General features: G+C 38.1%; 2 protein-coding genes across 8 annotated transcripts in view; one reads left to right on the forward strand and one right to left on the reverse strand.

The window, feature by feature from the left end:
• Positions 1–1011: 1011 nt before the first annotated feature.
• On the reverse strand, positions 1012–7913 carry LOC139121311 (calcium homeostasis modulator protein 6-like). 2 transcript variants are annotated; one of them, XM_070686087.1, is made up of 5 exons: positions 7679–7913; positions 4040–4223; positions 3086–3326; positions 2340–2645; positions 1012–1114 (listed from the first exon to the last, which is right to left on the reverse strand). In XM_070686087.1, the coding sequence occupies exons 1-4, from the start codon at positions 7884–7886 to the stop codon at positions 2343–2345; spliced, it is 936 nt and encodes a 311-aa protein (XP_070542188.1). In that variant the 5' UTR covers positions 7887–7913; the 3' UTR covers positions 1012–1114; positions 2340–2342. The 2 variants fall into 2 exon arrangements, with proteins under 2 accessions (XP_070542188.1, XP_070542187.1); XM_070686086.1 differs by having other exon boundaries at positions 1012–2645.
• Positions 7914–16932: 9019 nt separating this feature from the next.
• LOC139121312 (uncharacterized) overlaps positions 16933–25471 on the forward strand; it is a 130668-nt gene continuing 122129 nt past the window's right edge. For 2 of the 6 annotated variants that reach the window (XM_070686093.1, XM_070686095.1), the window contains exons 1-2: positions 21461–21577; positions 25073–25471. The exon at positions 25073–25471 is cut by the window's right edge and continues 914 nt beyond it. The gene's annotated coding sequence lies outside the window, so the exon portion shown is untranslated. Of the gene's footprint in view, positions 17309–21460; positions 21578–25072 lie in introns of those variants that run through there. The other 4 variants (XM_070686094.1, XM_070686092.1, XM_070686090.1 and 1 more) reach the window with 4 other exon arrangements.

Here is a 25471-nt window from a genome sequence, read left to right on the forward strand (position 1 = left end):
AAAGTGAATTGCATATACAATCTTTGACAATAATTCCTTAACATATATGACACCCTATGAAGCAAATTACTGCCAGAATCTAGTAGATGTTGCGGAAGATGCGGTGACGTGACTTGTATAAGTAGAAATATATTGTCAACGATATACAATATGCTCCACAATGCGTCTTTTCTAAAATCCATTTGGAATGTACAGCAATAGAAGAGATTTATGGAACAGGCAAACTAACTGTTCTATGGTTCTTTCGCTGAAGATTTGCTAAAGACAGTGTTCTTATGTAGAATCTGCAATTGATGATTCTTGATGTCCTGTGCATACACCGTTTTATTAGAAGTCTTCCAAACTGTATATCCCATTAGGAATGGCAAGTTCCACAGTAGTAAACACAATATAGTTCCAAATCAAGAAATACTAAAGCAAAACTAAGGATCTCTCGTATGTAAATTGAGACATACTCCTATGTTGATAATATTATTTACTACAAAATGTTGAAAATGTTAAATATGACAAAACATGAAAAATCCTTTAGCTTCTTCTGTTACCGATACAGTATATAATTTTACCGATTCCTTCGAATTACTCATAATCCACAGTGACCCTCAGGACGGAGAAAAAAGTATAACAAGAATACATGGCTTTTATCGATATCTTACAATAATGCATGACAAGTCGTACTGAGAAGTTCATATGTTCTGTACTTTAAATTAAGTGTTTTGTAAACATACCAGGTGTACGAAATAGTCGATCGTAGTTGAGATGATTTTTACACCCCATTTTTCGGAAAGTTTGAATATTCCATTCTCTCCGACCAAAGCTTGGAAGATGAAAATAAATGAATTATCCTTCCTGTGATCACTTCACGGTTCTTAAAATCTGCTGAAACATAACCTGACTGCGAAGAAAATATCTGAAATTGACTAACTTTGAGAAAGGCAAATGACACAATATTATTTTCTTGAATATTCAAAAAACGCTAAAATGTCGTTTGTTTGCTTTTAAAGTTTTATTTAAAAGTGTTTGTACTGCTCGAAGATTAATATGAAATTTTTACCAAGATTTGTTGGAATGTAAGACCAGGCTGTCACTCAGGTTTGGCACATCAAAGGACATTGATCTGCAGAAAGAAATTCAAATTACCATCAGAATTTCACATAAACTCAGACGGCTACAAATCATTAACAGGGATTCATAGTTACGGGGGTTCATCGATTTTCTGCAAATAAGTCAGACATCAACACCGAAGCCATTCATATTTCACGATCACACTTTTAATACATTCTCGCGAGCCAGAGCATAATTTCCGCTCCGCTGACCTACGCAAAATCAAGGTAGCGCTAAGCTGTTGCCGTAAAGAGGCGCGTGGTTTACGACGTTTTAATAGTGACTACAGCGAACAAGCTGACGGAAGCAAAGCAGCTAATTTTGAGATAATTGTAAGCAAGCGTTTTTACGTGACAATTTATTCTGAAGTTTATCAAGCAAACTTAAAATTTGTAGGAGAAGGTGAAAACTGTTTAAAACTGCCCCTCTTATGATTTTAAACAAATCCCCCTTCCGCCTATTTTCCTCCAATCCTTATCGTGAAATCATCTGGCCCTTTCCCATGAAACAACCACCGCACTGCCTTCTTCAACCACTGTAACAACACACCCCCATGCCTAACGACAAGGCTTTGCGTATACCCATTCCTCTGGATCCTAGACATTCAAACCCCCATCGGTCAACCCCAAGAAGGACTCAATTCTTACTCCTTGCCCCTGGATTCTTTCTGAGCTGCCACTGTGCAAAGAATCAAATTATCCCGCCAACTGATGATAAAAACACTGTCCATCCGAAATATCCCCATCCTAAACCTCCCTCCCCCCTAAATTTTACTCGCTTTCTAATACGAGATAAGAATGTTTCCGCGAGTAGTTGCTTACGAACACCTTTTAGCGCGAACAGCTTCCCGCTTCTGAGTAGATTTGAATTCCCTTCACAATTGGCACTAGATGACAATAATGATGACATCAGGTGAAATACCCACATACGCTAAAACTTCCCTTGGAAAAACGTCAAATTTTGAGTCGCTTTAAATAAAACAAAGTGTTAATTTCAGTGAGTATATTTAGTTTCAAAAGTTAATGAACCAGCTGAATTTTGTTTAAGAGATTTTTTTTCGGAATTTCACTCTATGATCATTTTCATAGTGCAAACATCATTTGCGTAAGAGAGTCTGAAACTCTCTCCATAATGTTCAACATTGTAAATTGTTGTTCCATTTCGGCCCACATATTTTCGGAGCCAAAACAGTTTTGCCCGGCATAAGTAAACCGTTATCATTTCTAAATAAGACCTACGTTTCATTGATTTTCTACAACTCCAGGCAGTGTTGGTTTCATTTCTATCATATCATTTCTGTTCCCGTCTCGTCCCTCCATCTTATTCTGATCCGGTTCATCATCGTCGTCCGGCCACATTCCCTGCTTGATGGCCCACTCGTGTAGAGTCGTGTACCCGTAATCGGCCATGTAGTTTGATCCGACCAGGGAGATCTTCGACCATGCTTTGTACACGTCCTCCCAGGACTTCGCATCTTTGCATTTCAAGTCTTCCTGATTGAAGAACATTTCCAGGGTCTTTTTGACACGCTTCTCCGCATCTTCCTGTACCGGGAAACAAAATACCCTCATGTTTTCAATAATATCAGTTATAATTGTTAAAAAATCGAAATTGTTAAAGCTGTGTGATACGTCACATGTTGGCATAATAATAGGAAAGAAGAGGTACAAAGGGCTGTCGACAGCCTAAGATAGGGTGACTGTCCCAGCACCGGTAGCTGTCCGGGAATGCGATCACCCAACTCAGATCCCTCACACGGCTGTCGACAGCCGAAGATAGGTGACTGTCCCAGCACTGGTAGCTGTCCGGGAATGCGATCACCCAACTCAGATCCCTCACACGGTATCTGAACAGTTACTCCGGGTATTTTCTAGATGAACATTTAGTATTTTCATAATAATATATTTAATGTTTAATCATGTTAATTGTATCATAATACACAGTTTACTTATTATTTTACCACTCCTGTTGGTTTACTACATACCTTAGATTTATCAATGAAAGCTTGTCTCTCAATGTCCGCATATATGTCGGCGTAGCGTCCGTGTTCGTAGGTGTAAGAGCTACACATTCGCCACATAAACATTAAAAGGAAAAGCAGAAGGCTTGATCCCGCCAATATACACCATCCGATACTTTGTGACAAGGCTTTGTCAGACTCGTTCAATTCCGGTGTGTCTTCCTCTTCTTTGCAAGGTAACGTGCTCACTGCGCATGCGTAATATCTATGAAATAAATAAGAACAATATGCCATTGTTGTGGTAGCAAAACACCATTGCTATCAACGGACTTTCTTTTATTTTTTTCATTCCACGCATAAATATAGCTTTCCCTTCATTTAAATTTACATGCATCATACGTTTGTGAAACCCGTTCATACAAATAGAAGATTAACTACCAGGGAATCAACTTTCACTTTTCTGTAGAGAGTTCCCCATTTTGGCAAAATTATAATGTTAAAATTTGTGTTGCTCAAGGAGTTTTAACATGAGCCGTCACAAATAGCAGATCAGAAAAGAATTGTAAAAATTTGAGACTCTTAATATCTGTCTTCGAGACGCATCTGACCTTAACAATATAATTATGTTAATTTATAACAACGCACTTTCGAAAAGGTAGGCCTAAGCGGAGAAATTTACACTCTGAAATTTTCTGCTTCCATTGCAATTCCAGTATTACTCGATATGCCCACAATTAAGGAACTGACCAATGATCATTCGTTACACACAAAAACCATAATTCCTTCGCGTAGTTATACAGAGTGTGGAAACCCATAAATCCAACAGCGACGATTTCAGACTCCAGGGTACTTGGGGCTTGAGAACACTGCTTTAATGTATGCTAATTATCGCGGCATCCGGTTATTGGTATCTGTGAAGGGGAGGGGGGCGTTACCACTTAGACCCTGGAACATTTACAGGGGGAAAGCACAACTTACACGGCACTCATGAATGCGATGAAGATCCAAGAGATAGCCCCAACTAGTGCCTGAAAGGAGACTTCAAAGAGACCAAAGCAGCCGCCAAAACACGCTTTTCTTGGTCTGCAGAATTCTATGCAGCCGTTCGGAGCTGGGCAACATCCTGTGACTATTCTCCAAGTTTTGTTGTTCACCACAACACCTATAACAAATAACAGTTTTAAGCTTGAAATGGATTTGAGTTTAGTCATAAAACACACTCATACTTGAATACATTAAGGTTGTGTTAGTTTTGTGGACATATGTTCACCGCATCGCTGAAAGAACAAAGTGTCTTGGCCCTCCGGTCTCCACTGATCTTGCAGTGTGGATTCGAACGAATGTATAGACTAGATATAATTCGAAATGTTGAGAAGGACAAAGTCAACATTTGCGCACATTACATTTGTCATTCGTGTGGTTATGACCTTGGCGCAGTAAACAGTCAGGAAAGTGACATTTGTCATAACACAAGTCGATATCATTTGTTCAACCAGGTAATTTAATAGTTGTTGATGACGTAACAATACTGGTATCAAATACCATTTCTACAACATTTAGATCGTCGTAGAAATTCTGTCAGACTTACGCATTGAATACGGTCAAACTACACATTTTGGTTCGAAAATTGCGGAATATCAACTCCTTGCTCCACCTTCTCAAAGATTTTGCATGTAAAACAAAGATGCCCAAAAAACATATCGTTCACATGCATTCCTGTTCACCATTGGCATTGCAGACGGAGACTCATAAGTATTCCTATCCACTGTTCAACTTTGCTGATGGCATGAGCTGAATTGACTCTACATCCGGGAACAATGATACACGTAAAAGGGTCTTAATTAGTCATTTATGGAATGGTCTGATCACAAGGAGATGACTCATGATTTTATCAGTAAGTCCGATTTGGCACAATCTGTACATGTGGAAAAGTTGCAAGTATTTATATCCCATATTATAGGGTTATTCACAAAATACGGCCCTGTATGGACGAGGGCTCAGTGAGTGACGTATTGGACGAGCCGAAGGCGAGTCCAATACGTCACTCACTGAGCCCTCGTTCATACAGGGCCGTATTTTGTGTATAACCCTATTATTATACACCCCCCCCCCCCTTTAATCGTCCGTATAAACTAGTTCTATGGTAAATTTTGAGGGATGCGGCACGCGCGATATGAGTGGAACGCGCGCGATTACTGCTCCGTTGGCACGAAGCCAATTAATTTTCAGTGCAACACAAGCAAACTTCGCTGAATGTTTTCAATTTAATTAGTTTTTTAAAAAAAAATCAATTGCATTTAGACTCATTTTTGTGTTCAGCGTGTTTTAAACCTTATACTACGAATACATTTTGGTGGAAGTTGTTATTATGTCTATAACTCACCGTTAAATAGTTTGTTTACATCCGATAATCGCTAGGTCCAAAGGTCAACAGGCGCGTCGCGCGTCTCCCGTATTCGGGACTCCGCGTACTATACAAAATACGGAAAGTTATTGGACGGTCAAACTCCCATAGGTTACGGCAGTAGGTGTATATAATAGATTATAATATAATTTTAAAGAAAAATACTGGTTTATATTGTTTAGAAAGGTGAGCCCCACTTTCAGTGATTGTGTAAGCTATGGTATTTAGACATAAAGCTCCATATTTTATTTGCATTCTATCCATCTACTGGTTAAAGTATTTTAGCTTTTGGGGCTATGTATTTGCGTTGGAACATCTACGCTCCGTGCAAGACCAGCCTTGAAAAGACGATTAAAAATTTTGTAAGATGTTGGAAGGAAATTGTGTCCTGTTTAATCAATTTAATTTGACTGGTTTACTGACGTCGAATTACAAAAGGAACGTCATTGTTAAAGATATCACACGCCAATTGTATAGAGATTTGACGAGTGCCGTATCGACTGAAGATTGCAGTAAATTTAGAAGAGAAGTTGTCGAGGACACGTCCGCTTCAAACAGTAAACCGAATCCACTATAGGCAAACGCGACAAGTTCATAAATAGAATGAAAACGCAGTGCAAAATTCATGCCTGTATATTAAAATCACTGCCCTGCTATGCATACAGGCAATAAGGGATATTTAGACTTTAGAGTCAGCAGAGCAAGCAAAACAATTATTTTTCTATATATAATGATTAGTGCGTCGTGATTTTATGTATTCTTGGATGTCTTGAGGTTGTCTGTAGTATTCGGTTTATTGTTTAAAGAAGACATTAATTTCTCTCCGGAGATTAATAAAAAGGTGTATTGTATTGTATTGTATTGTATTGTATTGTATTGTATTGTATTGTATTGTATTGTATTGTATTGTATTCCAGCTGTTCGATTACGACCTAAAAACCGCAATAACAGTGAGTCTGTCCTTTAAAAGTAAATCAATTAGTAAAAATTAAAATTCATGGCACGCGGTAAACCCAGTGACACATAACCGACATTCGAGAATGGAGGTTGAAGCAATCCGCAATCATTATAAGGGAAATTCTGATAGCCTTGCTGTCGACAACAGTTGACATGAGCCAACCATTAATACGAGGATAGTTGAATATTGATAGCTAGCGATTAGTTTGCAGAAACTCGTTGCAAATTCCACGGTGAGAGAGAAAAAAAAAACTGGTATCGCTCATGTTCACGATTAACTTGGCAAATACGATAGAAATTCATTCTTGCCGGAGTAAATTTTTGCAACTAACCATTTCCTTCATGACTTTATGAAAACCGTCCTGGGTCATGCCCGATGCCAGACAATAAACTTTACAACAAAACAATCCAAAAACAATATCATAACATGTTTGACCCTTTGTGGATTTTGCGACAATGTACAATCAATCATTTTTGTAAGACTTTGAAAGCAAATTATACTTTATAATTTTAGTTGAATTTGGCAAAGTCAGCTTTTCGTTTGAACTCTAAACTTCTGAGTAACAAGAATGACGAATAACACCAACAATATACCTAGTTTACTAAAGCTTCTTTGCCCACCCGCGAAATTCGAGACAGAAAAATACTAATAATAACAACTTCCCTGGGAAGTTGGAAGGTTCGTACATATTACTCCAACGACAAGTAGAATAATGTAGCATTTTGTCGTATGATCTCACTCAGGTAAACCACCCGTCGTAAATTTTACGAGATAAGCTTGCGACGACCCGAGCGAGAAGCCTCCGTGATAGAGTGAGTAACTGGTCACTAAGGTATTTATTGGACTGAACCGAGGGCGATTGGGTCCAAAGTACCACTCCAACTGAGATGAAACAATAAATATATCAGACTGGTTCACAGCACCTTATGAAATAAAACGGTGGTAATCTTTTACTAGTTAACTTCAAAATTATCTCGATGACGCACTAAACTTTAGTCTTAAAATGTTTGATCTTAATTCACTATACACTTATACACAGTGTTTTTCTTTCGATGCTGCGATAACAATGCGTACGTACAGTGTAACAAAACAAGAATGATTTCTCTGGACACATTTAACATTTATTGTCATGATTTTATGAATCAATGTATGTGGGGGGAGAGGAGAGAGGGAGAGAGAGAGAGAGAGAGAGAGAGAGAGAGAGAGAGAGAGAGAGAGAGAGAGAGAACTACAATTACGTTTTGTCAGTACTTACCGATGACATACAGTGTGAAGGCTGGCCCTAAGATGAACATCCAGGCATAGAAGTGACGACGTACCGGGTCACACGGACATCTGAAGACCACTACTTCGAAAATTGCCTCCCCGCCGAAGACAAGCAGAATGACGATCAAATTCTGGATTGAATTCTTATTCTCCAAGATTATGTCACGAAGTCGCGTGAAGAAACCCCCGGCAGCCATTCTGAAATTTCGTCCGACACCCACAAAGCCTGCATCGGAACTGAACTGCCAGTGTTTGTAGGCAACGACGCGAAGGGCGTTGGCAACAATATGGAATATTGATTATGGGGTCGTAAATTGTGTGGTATTCAGTTAGAGTTTTTTTCAAAATAAAGATATTAAGGGTTAGGAAACTGAACATGCCATTCTACAATGTATGCAACCAAGTTATCAATTCATGGATTTAACAATATGGCTGTAGACGTTAACTGCGGAATATATAGAGTCTCACCAAAAATCTTCACGCACGTGTATCTTCGAAAGTTTGATGCCACCAAACTGTGTCAAGGCAAAACAGCCAAATGCGACCAAAAAAGAGTAAACAAACCGAAAAAGATAAATCTGTAGATCAACCAACCCTAGATCAGCACATTACAATGCAGATCCTAGGATTCAATGATACTGCACCGACTTACGACAGTCGCAAAAAGGATTGCCTTTGACCAAAAGCAGCGCTGAAATTTTGATGTTTGTTTCGTGTCCGGCTTAAGGTTCCAAGACAAGAAATTTACCTTTTTAATCTAACAATTCTCTAATGGTTAATAAGCTCAGAACCCCCGTAATTTTCTGAAAGCCTAGATATAGGGGAACATTTTGGTAACCACAGTCTTTACATAACTATCACGTGACATGTAATTTGCATAACCTTCTAAAAATCGGTTTTCCCTACGTTTTGTCTCAGTACTTCAAAATATCTGACTCAAACTTGCTGGAATGCAAGCAGTCAAAACGCTCTTCCAAAGCGTGTCTCAGATTATTTTATATCTTGCTTAGCTTTTTTGCAGCACAATTTTAAATAAATCAACTACCGTTAAATTCACCGCTCTGGAAGTTTTTCTGGCATAAAAATTGTTTAAGCAGGTTTAAAAAAATTCTAAGAAATTATTTGAAAGATCCTTAGGACAGCTTACACTCACACAAATTTGAGCCACATATCTCAAGGCATTGAAACAAAACATAGTGAAAACCGAATTTTGAAAGGTTGTGCAAATTACATGTCACGTAAACAATGGTGACGCTATGGTAACCGAAATGTTCCCCTATATCCAAGCTTTCCGAAAATATATAATTTACGGGGGTTCTGTGTACATTACAGACATTGTTTTTCGCAAACATATAAATATGTTTTAGCAAAGGCATAACAAACAAATTTATACATGTGACAGTGTTGCACTTTTTTACGTTTTCCCAAGAGCATACGCGAACCTTACTGGCACTTTTTAAAGATAACGTTCCAACTTTGCGACGACTTATATTCACACGTGAATTCTGCCGTCAAGTTGTGTATTTTTACCCAGGTGTTATATATCACCCGAAAGCTATTTCTATTATTTTTTTTTGTTTGATCAAGAATATTAATGGGCGATGATTTTTAAAGAAGATTTTAGTGAAAGTGTAAAGAAAATGGGTAAGCTCATGTAAAAATGTTTAAGCCAGTGCAGAAGGGGGACTATAGTTTAGGTATCAACGAGTAATTTCAGGGCACAATAAAGACAAGTTTACATTTTGATCAGAATTGTTTTTTGTTTATAATTTAAGTATGAACCGATGATACCAGATGATCGGAATCGATCAGCATGCCTTGATAGCATGCCAAACTCTTCAAGAATTTAATGAAAAATTGTCAATTCAATCGAATTTCAATTTCAATACAGTATGAATCTACATCTATTGGGCGATTGTAATGGCAACTCGACAAAAAGCGCACATGCACGCCAAAAACACAGCCTAGTGTGAAAATTGATACAGTTACATGTAAAACAGACTTACATTACAAAACAACTCCGTATTTGATGACTTGACGAGAAGTTCTTTGTATTGAAAAATATGTTGCTAAGATAATAAAGTTGAACGAATTTTTCTCAGTATTTGCTGGTTGTAAAATGTTGACAAGTGACCTGGCGGCGTCACCTACAACACATTTGGCATCTTTATCTTGTGAATTTCTCTATTAGACTTGGTTCAATTCGGTGAATTTAAAAAAAATAAAATCATTTGCAAAAGCTTCTCTTGAGACCTCTTCTATTTCATACAAACCCAATTTAAATTTGCCAGCCCAGGCCAGGTTATCCTAGCCAGCGGACGCATTGCCTTTGAGTCGGCGCAGTAGTGAGTTGGTTTCTGCCGGTGGATTCCTGTCTGCCCGGTTTTGACGTTGCTAATGAGCTGTGTCGTGCTCGGAAAACCATAGCCCTTCAGCATCTTAGGAAGCTGAGAAACAACACAATAAGGTGGAGCTGTGTGAATGTTACCCAACAAGTCAAGGTTGTTTGTAATTTCAAAATCACATTTATTTCTCTACGCGCACAGTTCAGTTTATATCACATTGGATATGAAGAAACAGATCGAATATGCTGATTTTTTATTGTATGATGCTCTGATACCGTGATATACCAAAGTCAAAAGATGACTATTTTTTGTGTTATTCAGTCATCGCGGAAGTGTTTTAGACTCAGACCTTTAGATATTAGAGGTGCGAAATCAGATACTATAACTGGCTGTTTGAAAGTTTAATAAAATTATACATAAGGCAATAACTTAGTTGCATACATTGTAGTATGGTATGTCCAGTTTCAACAACCCCTAATATATTTATTTCTGAAAAAAAGCTGAATACCACGCAATTTACAACCCGCAATTAATATGCCATACCTGTTGCCACCGCCCTTCGTGTCGTTGTCAACAAACACTGACAGTTTCAGTGCGTGCCCTGTGGGTATCGGAGAAAATTCCGGAACCTCGGGACATACTCTCGGAGAACAAGACATCGGGCAGGACTATGACGTCATGTGTACAATGCCATTGTCTTGACATTTAGATAGCAGGACTTCGTGACAGTACAGTGCTAATAAACTTGTTACTGGGTTCCACAATATGCAGCAACATCGCGGTCCGAAATATTGCGACACATTGTCTTCAATGGCACACACCATGCTCTTGTAAAGAATTCATATTGCATAACACAGTAAAAGTTGTGGTGAGGGACATAAACTTTATCGTGGGAGGGGGCCTGTCCGGGCACCAACATGCAAAATTTGACAAAATATTTTTTTCATACATGCCCCCCCCCCCCCAAAAAAAAAAAAAAAAAAAAAATTAACACATTTTCCGCCAAAACGGTCCAGGTATATTTGGCGACAAAAATCGACAAGCATTTTTTTTTTTGTATTTCTGACCACCCCCTCCCAAACTCTGAGGGTCCCTCCCTAGTTAGCAGTACTGGCTGTCGCCATATTGTAACAAAAATACATGTGATAACCCTTTAAGAAGTGCGGGCGATGGAAGGTCGCGAAAACGCTCTGTCGCAGGCATCAGGATGATGTAGCCCGAGGATGTAGCGTGGAACTAAAGCCATGACCCTGACAAATTCGCAGGAAATTTGGCAAATCGTATGTGTGTGCGGTTTTCTTCTTTGCTGCACTCCTGCGGTTTTTAATCTACCAAAGCTCCAGCGAATGATATCAAGGCTACCACATATGTTATGATCTCTTAAGATTTATCACACGATAGCATATTCTTCAGCATAACATCATGTCAATGACGAACAACTTACACGCGATATAAATCGGGAAATGCTTATGACGGACGACGATATTGGTAGTTGTCTGAGACTTTCAAGTAGTTCAATCATGAAATTTAAGAAATGAGAGAATAAAATGTAAAATTAACCTCAGAGACAACACTGAAGGACTCTCCACTCTCTACCTTTCAAGTTGCACAGAACTGTTAAAAAACTTTAGAAACCAAATATATTTTAACAATACAAAACGTTGTAATTTGTCTCACGATAGCAGTTCACAGGGTTGATGGTGATGGAATCTCCTGCCCTCAACGTTGGATAATCTTTTAAAAACATTTACAACTGTCAGAACTAAATACAAACGATGGCCTCTATCGACAGGCGACCCGCTTCCCTGCCTGTATCAGAGGATGCTACAAAAAAGAACTCTTCGTTCCTTCTCTCATATAACTAATTGCCCTTTTGATTAGTACGATTATCGATCGAACTCTAGAAAAATATCGTTTAGGCTAAAAGTTCGATGAACTTCACACAAGAAGTTTACTGCAACTTGTGTTTGAAGTGCTAAAAGCTTAAATTTACACCATCAAGTATCACTGCTACCGGGCTGTGGGTGGCAACACATGTGTAAAATATACCACACAGGTTCTATAATTGCCTAATAACAGTCAACGAGGACACTTCATGCTTGGACTGCTTGGAACTCCTGTAAGAAAATTTAATGTTTACTCTATGTTTTACATACTTCGCATCGTTTTGCATGTGCATGTTACAAGCATGTGAAATGGTATGCAAAGTTTTTGACTGCCCGTAGATTATACCCCTTTCTGCGTGACATTTATGACGCTATTAATATTGTGAAATATGACTCGACTACCCTTGATCAGAGATATTCAAATTGCTGCCAAATATCAAGCTATGTGTGAATCATACACGTCAGGGCGAGTCCGTCCCTCCAGAGTCAATGTGTAAACGAACACAAGAAGAAGTTTCCCTTGAAATTTTGTTATTGCTAGGCAACCGGAAAAAAGCTAAGTCAGTTTTTATGCTCAATTTATAAGATCAGAGTAAAAAAAGAAATAAGTCAGTAGGAATTGAAATCAGTGAGAATGAAAGTGAAAATGGAAAGCTAATTCAATTATGTTTTGAAAGTGATGACAAGTTTACTGACGTGTACGCCAGCTAAGGAGAAGGGCCGGGATGAGCGCTACACCTCGGCCGAGAAACAAGAAAGGGTGTCGAAATATAAGAAAGCGACATATGAAGTTACAAATATGTGAGAGATGTTAATTGACATCAGCAATGCCCATCGTATAGCGTGCAATTAGTAAGTTCGACTGATATTTAATTATGCAAAGTATGTAAGTAGTTGCTCAACTTGTTGTTATGATCATTGAATTCTAAATTCGAGGTCCCGTAGATACTACCACGTGTTTATTTGAAGGACTGGCCTAGTAGGTAACTGGCTGGTTTAAACATACAAAGTGGAATAATTGTGTTTTTATCTACGAATAATAGAGGCAAAAAGTAGCCTTAGAGGTTCCATGTGACCAAATAATGATTTCATGGATACTTTATGTTTACAGGCTTTGATCAATCATGCCAACTTCTTATGATCATTTGTTTTCTGAGAAAAAAGACTCTTTAGGGTTGTATGCGCCTCGAAAATGAAAGACTTTGGAGGCAGTCGTCGGAACTGTGCGTGTGCGACTTTCTTATTTATGAGCAATGTATTTAATGCATGATATCTAGATACCTCAAGTCAACGTAGCTGCAACATTTAAATTTTACGATATTTGTTGTTAACAAACATGTTTTAACTTTCATCAATCGCCAATGTACCCGAGATACAATGTTTACATCGGTCGCAGGGGTCCCTGGCAACCTTTGAGCATACGGTTCCGATGACTGCCTCCGTTTAACTTTTGCTCAAACTTTCCTCGACGAATCTTTCAACCATTCTCTTTCAAACTCAAGAATAAAAATTGGGGGTCACCTTGCATATATTGGTACGGTTGAAGCAAATTACATGTACCCTATATTTACCGATACTTGAAATTTAAAATGGCCGCCATCCCTGTGTTAACTCCGTAAAGAACAAAAAATTTTCGATTTTCGAAAAACTAAGACGATGTAAATTTTCTTACACAAAGAGCTTTAAAGTTAGTCCCAAGAAGTGGTAGATTAGAAAATAATTGCAAAAGTTTGCAAGTCCAAATGACTGTCCCCAACGTTTATTCTCCCTTAAAACTTTCACTTTTTATTCCGTTTTATCAGCCTTTTCTATGTGATGATTTGAATACCGCTTAAGTGTCTTCCCTTTTTTCTGAATGCACTATGATAGTAACCAAGACAAATTTGCGACGCTCATTTTGTGCCGGTATTCCTCAGAAAAGCTCTTTGGACGAGGTCTAGTGTCTGCATGGCTCGGGGAGAAAAAAAGTGACGTGCAGTCACGTGACCTTGTGGGAAGTGTCGTCTGCAGCTTTGAAAAAGCGGCGCGGATGTTCTCAGCGACGAGAACGTCGTCGAGCCTGCTTTTTTGTATTCCAGGCGCAGGAAGTTGAAAAGCTTATTGACAACAACGATTCCAGCGCAACCAAGTAAGTCCTTTGGTATGTAAAATTTGTACTTCTATTTTATTTTGAAGAAACTGCCAGCTATGACCGGTGAACTTGAACTAATAGGCCACAACGTACTGTCGTTCTACATAACCTCCCTATGAATTTTGGATGTTGGGTTATGCACTTATATCTTGTAATTGCATAAGAATTCATGAGAACAGCCGAGTACTGGATTTTCCGTGGTGTGATATTATTGACCTTGCTTTACAAGGTACAGGTGTACAAACATGTTTAGCTATATTTAATAATGCTTACGTCTGACTGTATAGTTGCCTACCTCAGTGTCTGTGTCCGTACGTATGAATTTTCAGTTTAGTTTTGCGTTCCCTACATTGTTTTAGTAAATGTCAAATTCGCGTCATTTTTACTTAAAATTGATTTCTATACGTGACAACTATTCTTTAAACTTATACCATCCTTACAATAAATTGCCCGCTTTTCTTTGATATAGTTTATTATGAGGTTCAGATAAATCTTTGTCGAGGCGTCAGATAAAAAGTGGAATCACTCTGAGAGTACAACATGTCGTTCATGTCGAGAAAGAATAGGAGTTACTTCTTGTGCTGATGCAAACTTATTTACATGTAAATATTCTTATATCGTATATATTAAAGATGCTCGCTACTTGACCGTAATACTTTACGAGCTTGTTTCAATTTCAAATAAACCTTCAATGAAATAAAAAACTCACGGAATGCCAACTACGCCTAACGGTGTCTTGTGCCGATAATACCCGAACTAGAAGTTAGTCGTATAAATGGGCACCATCCCGAGGGTTGGTATCCAATAATGATCTTGCCCTTACTAATATGTTATCAATTTTTCTAGACCAAATAAAAACGTTTAGGGCTATCAATGCTTATAAATAGTAGGCCCAGTCAAAGTATATTAAAAACCTTGGACATCAGAACATAGTCACATGCAGGGACTGCAGTGAACGGCTACTTTTCCGATTTCTGCTTCAATCATGTTAGCGCACGATAATTTGCAAAGCGCAGAAAGGAGGCGCACTGTTCTGAACTTAAATTATTCCAAGTATGACTAAATCTATTAAACCGCCGTACCGGTCACGATAATCGAATAGCATGTGATGTGTATATTTATGGTTATATATTAGAGAGAGAGAGAGAGAGGAGAGAGAGAGAAGAGAGAGGAGAGAGAGAGAGAGAGGAGAGAGAGAGAGGAGAGAGAGAGAGAGAGAGAGAGAGAGAGAGAGCGATTATAGTCTACTTAAAGCTCCATAAGCTGTATCTTTTGGCTACTTTTTCAGAACTTTTGTTTTGTGGTTTCCCTACACTTCTGCATTGAATCCCTAAACTTTAATTTAGTGCCAAGTATTTAGCATATCAACACAACCTATATGAGTATAATATACATTTTTATTGTTGAAAATTGTATTCAAGTCCGGACTAGAATTCATTTGTAAACAATAAACAATGATCACTACACACATACAAGCTGTGTTGACAAAAAGAATACTCGAAATTTCAGTATGACAAACGGATTAGGGTCAGAAACGGTAGATGATATACAGAAGCAGAATACTGAAAAACTTGCCACAAGTTACAGCTTATGTCCCTGTAATTTTTCGGCGGCGAGGTTTACTTGAGCTACCAAAACTTTCCATTTTAGTACGTTTAAACTGCACCAAGAGCTGAATTACTTCTGGCTTCTTCCAATATCTGATATCAACATAACTCCGACACATTGCTTGTGTGTTACCATAGACAGTAGAGAGTTTCTCTACTGTCTATGATTTTACCCATTGTCCTACACGAGAAATATAAGATTTGACGATGAGGGCGCTGCATTTCAAAATGATTGTCCCATCGGATATACTGCAAATTATAATAATATTACTTACAAAGTCATTCGACAGGTATACACTAATTTATGAAATATTGTACAGGATGAAAGGGCCACTTCGTCGTCTCCTCTGTGGCACTTCTGCGCCAAGATATCAGCGATATTCTTGTATACTCACTTGACTCTCTGTACTCAAATTTTCACAGCTTACCCTCAGGCTGAAGAAGCCATTTCATTATCAACATTTGATGTTGCAGTTCGACCAATTAGCAAAGTAATTTTGTACAATTCAGTGCATTGACAGTCTCCAGCAAGGGGGTGTATTAATGATCTAACATTGTGGCAAATGCACGAAAATTCCTTCGACCAGGCAAATTCTTTTTAGCCGCAAGTTCACGTCGGCGAATCAACGAGGTATTCCAAGTTCAAATAAGTATTATCATTTGACTTTTATTTAATTTCGAGGTCGACATTTAGCATTAATCATAATATCAGTCGTTGCAAAGAGTTAGGCCTATGCACAAAAATGTCATGTAATAAATGACGTGGCCCTACTACCATCGATAAATTTATTTGATAAAGAAAGGAAAGATAGACTTTTAGGAGAAAACAGGCCTTTTCTATACCAGGAACATGTAAAAGTCAGTCAAATGACACTCGATCACCATCAAAAGTTTATAAACATTCTTTAAAAGCCTGTCGGCAGTTCACATATCCCATTTTCGAAAATTTCTCTTCTTTTGGGAAGTTCAAATCGTTGTTTCGTAGTCAGATTCAGTGTAAACATGGAGGTAAAAAAGATAATATGGTGTAACCGACGATTTGATAACATCATATGCCTGCAGGGCATCTTTGGTGACATTCAATTAAAGTCACAAAAATTCAACTTTAAGCAGAATGATTGTTCTTTTTCTAGGTTCTACGAGTGTTCGAAGTGTCAACTGAAAGCCATACATGATATGATTTTGTCATCAGGCGCTGGGGACCTAGATCGCCGCGCCACGAAGCAACTTTGTGCGACAGCTCATGAACAGCGCGCCGCCAGCGGTAATTGATTGAGAGCCTATCGATCGCCATTTTGTACCGAAGTTTTCAACTTCCCATTATTTTGTTTCTTTTACATGCAAACGAGGCATGAAACTCCTTTCATGGTAACTGTTGAACCGTCACTTACTTCATTCCTCAGCGGTCGTCAACTTGTCCGCATCAACTATCGCAATATTTAAGAAGCGTGACTTTGCCGGCGTGGAGAGGGCCACCGATGATACTCGCCACATACACTGCATTGCAGGTTTGTGTACATTGTGCATATGTTTGTGCTGTATTACCGATCAATGGTTACCGTCTAGCCAACTAGCAATAGCATACCCCGTCTGCTGTCCCGTCCTGAGATATCGAATTACCAGGACAGAAGAGAGCCTGGCCTTGTGCAGGTGAGCTTTTAACTTGGGAATGATCGCCAGATGTTCAATCCGTCGTCTTTACTGAGTGAGTTACTCGACATTTACTCCATGACACAGCGGTGGCTACCGGCAATGCACGGTATTACCGTGCTTTGTTGGCGGGATTAACGTCCCACTCATCGCTAGCATACCGCCAGTTACAACGGAAACGAGCCAAGCTGCTAATCAGTTATCATCTGGTCTATCCCAACACCATAAGAAAACAGACAAACCAGTTTCCTAAAACTGTAGTCAGAATGCCCTATGTAGCCACAAGATTTGATGATAGGCCCACCTACTGTACATTGCGAATGACGTAATTTACAAGTAACATTCAGTCGAATTTCTCCTCACCTGTCGCAAGGTCTGTATTTTGTATAATGTGAGCATAGAAATAACTGACTATTAAAATATTTTGAAAATTATGTGTTAATATTATTATCCCCAGGAAATACAAATTTTGGTAACCTCTTCATTCTCTTTGTAGGAATCTTATCTATTTAAGCCCAAATTATAAGTGTATAATTGCCGTGCTTGAACCATCCGTAAAAAATTGTGACAAAAATGTAAATAAATAATAGCTTAGGTGTATTACAATAACAAGAAAATTCTGTACCAGTAATGCAGTAATTTTAAATTATCCAACAATGTATGCTCATGCAAATTCAATAGGTGAAAACTTTGTTACTAAATTTGAGTATTGTCAGTTTTTTTAATGTCAAAAGTACAAGACTCAGTCGTTGTTTCAGTCGGTGTTTCACGTCTGATATTGTTGAGGGAAGTGAAACAGTCCATTGAAGAAGCAAACAGGTTTTATTCCTCTTGAAATTTCAGTGCATTCATTCTGCAAATGATGTAATTTGCATCCAAGATTGGCACTGTGTGTGTGCCAAGGCCGTCTTTCACATTTCCAGTCCTCACTGAATTTCTTGTACTCTTAAGGTGAACAGGTTAGAGCTTTGTTCAATCCCAGTGCGGAATTCTCCTCCATTGTAATACATCCATGCATTGACTATCCCGTGTGATCTTTGCCATTGCACCATTTAGAGCCATATATTCCGCCATTGATGGCTTCCTTTTCAATGTTGGTTTTTGTTGACTGTCTTTCCTATTCCATAATGTTCCATTTACTCTGCATTCTACAGGCAATCCGCAAAATTGAAAATGGAGTATTGAAAACAGGTAGAAAAGGAATGAAAAAAAATTTCCTGGCAGTAGTGGTTGCTGAAAAGAACTCAAATAGACTAAAGTCCGTTTTTAGTATGGTATTCAATTTCTATGGTTGGAATTTTGACAATACATCAAAGGCTCTCTGTTACTATCCAGAAGCAAAATTCTAAGATTACATTTAGTTACTGCAGATGTTTGTTCCGAATACAGTACCAGCCTTGCATTGTACAAATACATCCACAGTACTAATAAGATACCTTTTCAGCAGAGATCAGAAATTATATCACGAACCAGACTTTTTAATGTGTTTGGATTAACAATCACGTAGGCTGACATGACACTTGTATAAGCCGGCAACACCATATGCTGTGATCACATCATCGAAGGCATGCTCCAAAAGACCATAATTACAGGTAGTAATGAAAGACAGATGATGGAATTTTTTTGTTACATCTCTGAAAGCAACCGTCTCGCTCATTCTTTTCAAATTCTGTTCAAATTGTCAGGTTATATGATAAATTATTAGTGATTGTAAGTTTATAGAAAAAAAAATTCTAGCTTAGCCATTTTTGCGATCATTTTTATGATGTTCTATCTTTATTCTAATATTTATTTGCATCGATGTAAGAATATTGTGTAAAAGTTATAACTAGCGTAAATGATCATATTAAAATTGACCTCATCTTACAGTTAGAATTGAAATGAAAGCAAGAATGTCAAAAAGGATCCACAGTTTCAAAAACATTTAGATAACACATCTTGGTGTAGTACTAAATGTGTAAATGGTCAATTAGAATTATCGTAACTATAAATTACAGGGAGAGTTTGTATCATAGGGATTAGCAAATCCATACATTGTCTGGTGTCTCTGAGACAGGACTATGAGCCCTGCAGTCTACCATTGGTTTAGCAGACTGTACATCTGCAAACATTTTCAGCAGAAACAGATCCACTGATATTCAGCAATCTGTCAGATCACTGCAGTTGCAGGTTCACTGGTCTTCAGTATTTGAAGGAGTGTGATGTAATTGTAGCCAAAATAAATTTTCAGCCATCCAAACCTCAGATCACTGGAATTTCAGTGCTGACCTGAGTGTAGGCATGGACGTACCACAGACTTGGTGTATGCCACCAGGAGTACAACACAATTCATTATCAGAGTTAATTAGTACATATTTCCAGGCATATGTAATGAATGGTTTAATGAGGAGTGCTGTATTGCTGAGGTGGTGCAGACAATTAAATTAATTTGTACTGAGTGGACATACATTACATATCTATTGATAAGGTCTTTGAAATTCTCAGATACAGGAATGCATGTAGTATAACGCTACAAAAAAAATCAATCCATATATGTGAGAACTGATGAACAGACATAAACTACACTCTGTATGAGGCAATATTTTTAATAGTGTTTACAATACAAATCCATTCGGCAATTAAGGCAAGCAATTACATGCATTGTTGTAGCAACAAGTCAATTTCCTTTGCATTCACACATGTGTACCCAGGCATTACACACTGGGAGATGACGTAGTGTTCCCAGCAACAGGGACAATCGGCTGTTTCTGAGAGATCAGTTTTACGCCGCTTTTATGCTTCTGAATCCAATGCTCGCTGTCTGGGTCGTCCCTTTCAAGCCGCCGGCTGATCTAGCCGACGGTGACCGTGAAATGGTGAGGTCTTAGCATGTTTCTCGTCACAAGTGGCCTGTCACTACAGGTAAAGTGGCTCTATTATGGTTCGTAGTCATGCCCTACTTGGCCTTTTCAGAGCGTAATGCTTCTCATCACATACCTGCCAATTTGCCCACTTAAAAGGACTAAAAACACATCCCTTTCTTCTTCAAACCATTTTATGGTCATCCCACAGACTGGCCAAAGTCTGTATAGCCATTTGCCCCTGTTAAATTTATGCCAAATGTCATGTGTAATGCGACCTTGCTATTCCATTGTTTTTCTTTGGTTGGGTAAAGTAGCTTTTCAACACTGCAGAGTATCAGACCGTGTAAAGCAAACCAACTCAGCTGCATCGGGCATCAAATTGCTCAAATAAGCTTCATATGCAAACACAAAATTTATACCCATGTTAACCTTATACTTTAGCAAAAGCAGCTCGCCTACAAAAATCAACAAGTGATCCCACAACAAGTATACTTATCTGATGTTTTGAAATGGATTTTGCAGATCATTTATGGCTTGAATACAAATTTTATGCCCAGAAACACAAATATTCTGCAGTGTCATTGCGAGAAATGTTGGATTTCGTAGAGACATAAATGCAGTACGACACCTTCGAGCACATTAATTGTGGTCGCTTGTACGAATTTGTTTATACTATCCTTTCAATGCACTGTATGTAATTTATACTCTATGAGTGTGCTTTTAAATTGACTGAAAAATATTCTTTTATTCATGAGTATACTTTATATACACATGTATATATAACATGTATGCCTGATCATGTATATGTTCTGCAGGTACAATGAGCTTTGCAATATGTGTATCCTTAAAATAAATCAGGATCTGTATGTTAAGGGTGCAGAGTACATAGTCTAAATTTGGATAGATTTCTCAATGCCACCTCTAGTGGCAAGGATAATGTCCCACGCAGCCAGGCAACTGTTGAGTGTTCAGTCACAATCATAAGTTAATATATTTACTGTATGTGTGCAGTTGTAATCCAGTGAAAGAAAAACTCTGATATTCTCAATCATCAGTCACTGATTGCTCGAAGGAATACAGAATGTTAAATTTTCACAAATGCCTGCAGTATACAATTATCATGTGGTATAACTACTGTGTGGATAATTTCAACCTAGAAATCAAGCAAGCTGTCAGCCGCGCTATTACCAAGTATTGGGTCCATTTCCCAAAAGTTAACCTTTGACCTCTCCAGTTTGTCAGAAAGGTCCTTTGCATGTCAGGTTTGTAAATTTACTGGTTGACACCTGTACTTATGACTATTAACCTCACAAGGAAGAAAGAAGACAATCGGAACGGTGTGCTTTACGCTGGTATACATGTATAAAACATTCTCGGCATTACCCACACCATTGAGATTAACCTTGTTCAGTGGATAGTATTGAAGGTAAATGACTTTAGTGGGTTTTTAAGACATGCCAAACATCTTTGGGATGCATGCCTTGGCCACATTTCAACATCCTAAGTACAATGATGCAAGGTAAACATCAACAGGCAAGAACAGAAAGCTAGTGAATGTCACCGTGAACACAATGGCCTTTTACAAGTCACAACACAGCTTTACAGGGACTAGCTGAAATATTCCAACTGTCTCGGAACCACTGTGTAAAGCTTAAAAATACCTTATCCATGTAGAAGTAGAGTCATTGTGGCCAGGAAAATGTCAATGCTTGATTTTGAAATCCTGTGTACTGTATGTATGTGTTATAATTTTAATATGTTAATGTGATTCACACGTATAACTCAAGCCGTCTTGAATGTGAACACCATCTAAAAGAAGCTTGTTAAGACATTTCTTGCCAGTATTGTCGGTTCAGGGTTCTTTTCAACAGATTTTGAACTCTAAAAGCAATGCGCACTTTAAAAGACATGTTTGAGCCTGCAGAACTTTGTAAGGGCCCGATCTGTTCATTTACATGTCCCTGAATGACCTGTTATTGTTTTCCCCCATTGTCTCTGCAATACAAACAACAGGCTGTTAAGAGTGGCTTTTCCATTCTCATCAAAGGAAATAAAAATCTCAACTCCTCCAGAACATCAAGGAATGTATTATCTCCTTAGATTGAGTAATCTGCTCTTCAGCTAACTTTGACTTAATAATGATTAGGACAATCAGTTGATGGCGATTGTCTTTATCTCTAGGAATCCCTTTGGTATAACATGCATAACCATGGAGGTACAACCAAAGACCCTCCATGGTATTACGGCAATCCAGCGTAATCTCAACAAGGGCCAGTTTTGTGAATAAATAACCCAGAATACCAATGTTTCAGTACCCACGGTTTTCTTCAAGTAGTTCTCAATTGAAAAATATGCTTCAACTTTCAAGCCCACTTCAAATTCTAAATCTCCACATTTATCAGCTTAAAATTTGCATCATGACTCATCAAAGGTCTAGCGGCAGTCTATAGGAGATTACAGAGCCAATCATGGGTTAAAACCAAAGATATTTTCCAGGTCAAAATGAGATTAACCCAGCAAATGTGTTGCCTGAGGTACAGAGCAAATGATGTAATCTGTGAATTGTAGGGCATATGATATAGGTACATGTACATGTATGTGACCAGTTTACCTACTGGAATTCTTTTCCTAATACTGTGTGCAGTCCAGCTGTATAGTGCGATGATATAGCTGTGGAGGAAAGAGAACCCAAACTTTTGTATCAACTTCACAACGATGACATTCAGGGTTCTTGTACTTTTGCTGCTCTGCATGTGTTCAGCAAAGTTGTACACATTGCCACACTGCATTACCGATTGTCCATCCTTTTGTTTCATTCATAGCACACCGTGATCTTTTACGGCAGCTCACCTACTGTTAAGTGAAACGTACTCTGTATATTCCATTAATATAACCAACAATAACAAAATCCTCTTCACTCATACACTCAGTCCTATTTGACAAAATGTTCTGATACAATATACTGTATGTCAGACACACAAGTGTTGTGTAATCAAAGTTATTCTTATACAAATTATTTTTAAAAATTAGTAGATAATAATTATTCATATACACAATACTGTAGTTCATAAATACAGCAGATTATGTTTTATCAGTACATACATGTTGTATCTGAGAATGGTGTTTCTAGGGAGTTCATCATGTAACCAAATTTGTAATTGTAGTACCTTCAAGTGTTATCATTGCTTTACTGAGAATATTGACCCTTTGAGCTCCAAAGTCAATTTTTGTCACCTATATCAAAATATACACCAGTCAATTTTTTTCTAATTTTTGGTAAAATTTTGATAAAAATCTGAAGCCGATAAAATGTGATGTTCATTTGGTCCAAAATTGTCAAAAAAATTACTGAAAAATTCACAAAATTGGTAAAATGTTGCACACTATAATTTTGTTGGGAAAAATTGCAGCGCTCAAAGGGTTAATGTGTGCATACATGTACATTTTGATCATCGTCATAAGATGCACTCAGTCTTTACAGACAAAAGGTATGGTACATGTGGACTGTCGCAGAGACCTACATCTATGTCATGCATGTACAGCAAACGTAGATACCTACGGTATTCAAACTCCACATGATCAACTAACTGTCTTGGAATTAATAGTGCTTCATATATTTCATTAACTTTGCATATGAAGCCATGGAGGGGAGACATCTCATGTTTGTATCTTTTCAGATGTTGGGCTGTGATGAGGAACAGTACTCCGTTTGAAAGATTAACTTTCTAATTATTTCTCATCATTGCCATAAATCACAGGAACATGTGTGTGTCTTAATTGCTTTTAGATTTTCTACATGGTTTTATCGAAAGCCTGTTAACATGTCCTTCAACTGTACACAAGGTCACACTGAGAATGGAGACACACTTTGGAAAGTCTGGGTCTATTCTTCAGTCTTATGTTCAGGCATTCATTGGTGATTGCAGAGGAATTTCATGAGCACAGTGAAATTATATTTTCAACCAGGATCTGCTCAAGGAGACTTTAAACTCCCCAAAAAGCCCACTTGAAGTTCCTTCTAGAATTTTATGTTTAGAGTATCCATGCACCAATGTTTTTTCTGTAGTCAGCCCAGCCCAGCATATTTGTACCATGGTATGAGTTAACCCTTGCTGTTCACATTGTACAGCAATAATTGTCGTCAATTTTGAGATTTGATGGTATGTCAGGGGTGTGGGGGAGGAAATGGGGCTAAAGGGTAGAAGTAGGTAATCAATATAGAAATCAATACCAAGGGGTCAAAACACGCACACTGGCACCAGTGCTGCCCACTTCACGGGGGTCAGAAACCGTACAGTTGCTTCAGACGCTTTAAATGCCACTATCTGAATATCGCGACTTTTTTATTTGCATGTATCAATTGTGTGCTTCCATGGCAACCACACTGATTAATAATCAGGTCACTCACCGGTTGAAGTGTGAAAAGACAAAAGAATGAGTACAGACATTTTTTGCTCAGAACAGCTTCAGTGTAGATCACAAAAAGGTTTAACACCTTGTGTAAATAAAGCTGACTTTCTTTGAATTGCAAGTAGCTCTATCATACAATCATTCTAGACTATTTGTTGGCAAAGAGACATTTTGGACTAGCATAGCTGATGCATAAAAAGCGCACACCGTATATTTTGACTTCTTCTGTATACATGTACACAGCGCACCTTGATGAAATTTTATTTATTCATTCATTTCTCTATTATTTATTTATTTTCTTTAAGTGTGTATATATGCCTGTAATCCTACGCACACTGGATATTTTGTTAATAACTTGAAGGGCTTGATGTTTCTCATTGTTGAAAACACTAATGAGCGGACCATCTGTCATGGAGATAGGATATGAAAAATGTCTGTCTAAGGAAACTGTCATAAAGTCAAACAGTATGTGTCAATGACTAATCTTCTCTTCTCTATTTATTGCTAACAGGTGAGATGTGACCTCTGGACATGTACTTCTAAGTGTTTACTGCTGTGCCTGGGAAATTTTCTCAACTGGAAAGTTCAAAAGGACATTTATGAAATTTGAAGAGAAAGAAATTGGTCATCACAACCTGTGCTGATTCCATTCACTGTAGATTTCAATATCCAGTTACATGAAGGTGTTAATCCGTGCAGCACAAGGGAGGAAATTTCTTTTTTTCAATATTTCCATACTTCAGATATCATTTGAAACTCTGATGCCCTGGAGCAACTCCATAGAAACAGAAATGTAACCGTGGCAACTATTCATCGCTCAAAGAATGGGACCGTCAGAGAACCACATGAAATTATGAAGGAAAGGCCAACTCAATGAAGCTGAATTACTCTGAGTTTTTATTTTAATAAC

The sequence above is a fragment of the Ptychodera flava genome, chromosome 21 (genome assembly GCF_041260155.1).
Source record: "Ptychodera flava strain L36383 chromosome 21, AS_Pfla_20210202, whole genome shotgun sequence".
NCBI lineage: Eukaryota > Metazoa > Hemichordata > Enteropneusta > Ptychoderidae > Ptychodera > Ptychodera flava.

Coding starts and splice junctions, on each gene's coding strand:
- LOC139121311 (XM_070686087.1), bottom strand. CDS start 7,886: ATGGCTGCCGGGGGTTTCTTCACGCGACTTCGTGACATAATCTTGGAG. Junction 4,224..7,678: donor CTTCACACTGTATGTCATCG/GTAAGTACTGAC, acceptor TATTTGTTATAG/GTGTTGTGGTGAACAACAAA. Junction 3,327..4,039: donor ATCGCATTCATGAGTGCCGT/GTAAGTTGTGCT, acceptor TTTATTTCATAG/ATATTACGCATGCGCAGTGA.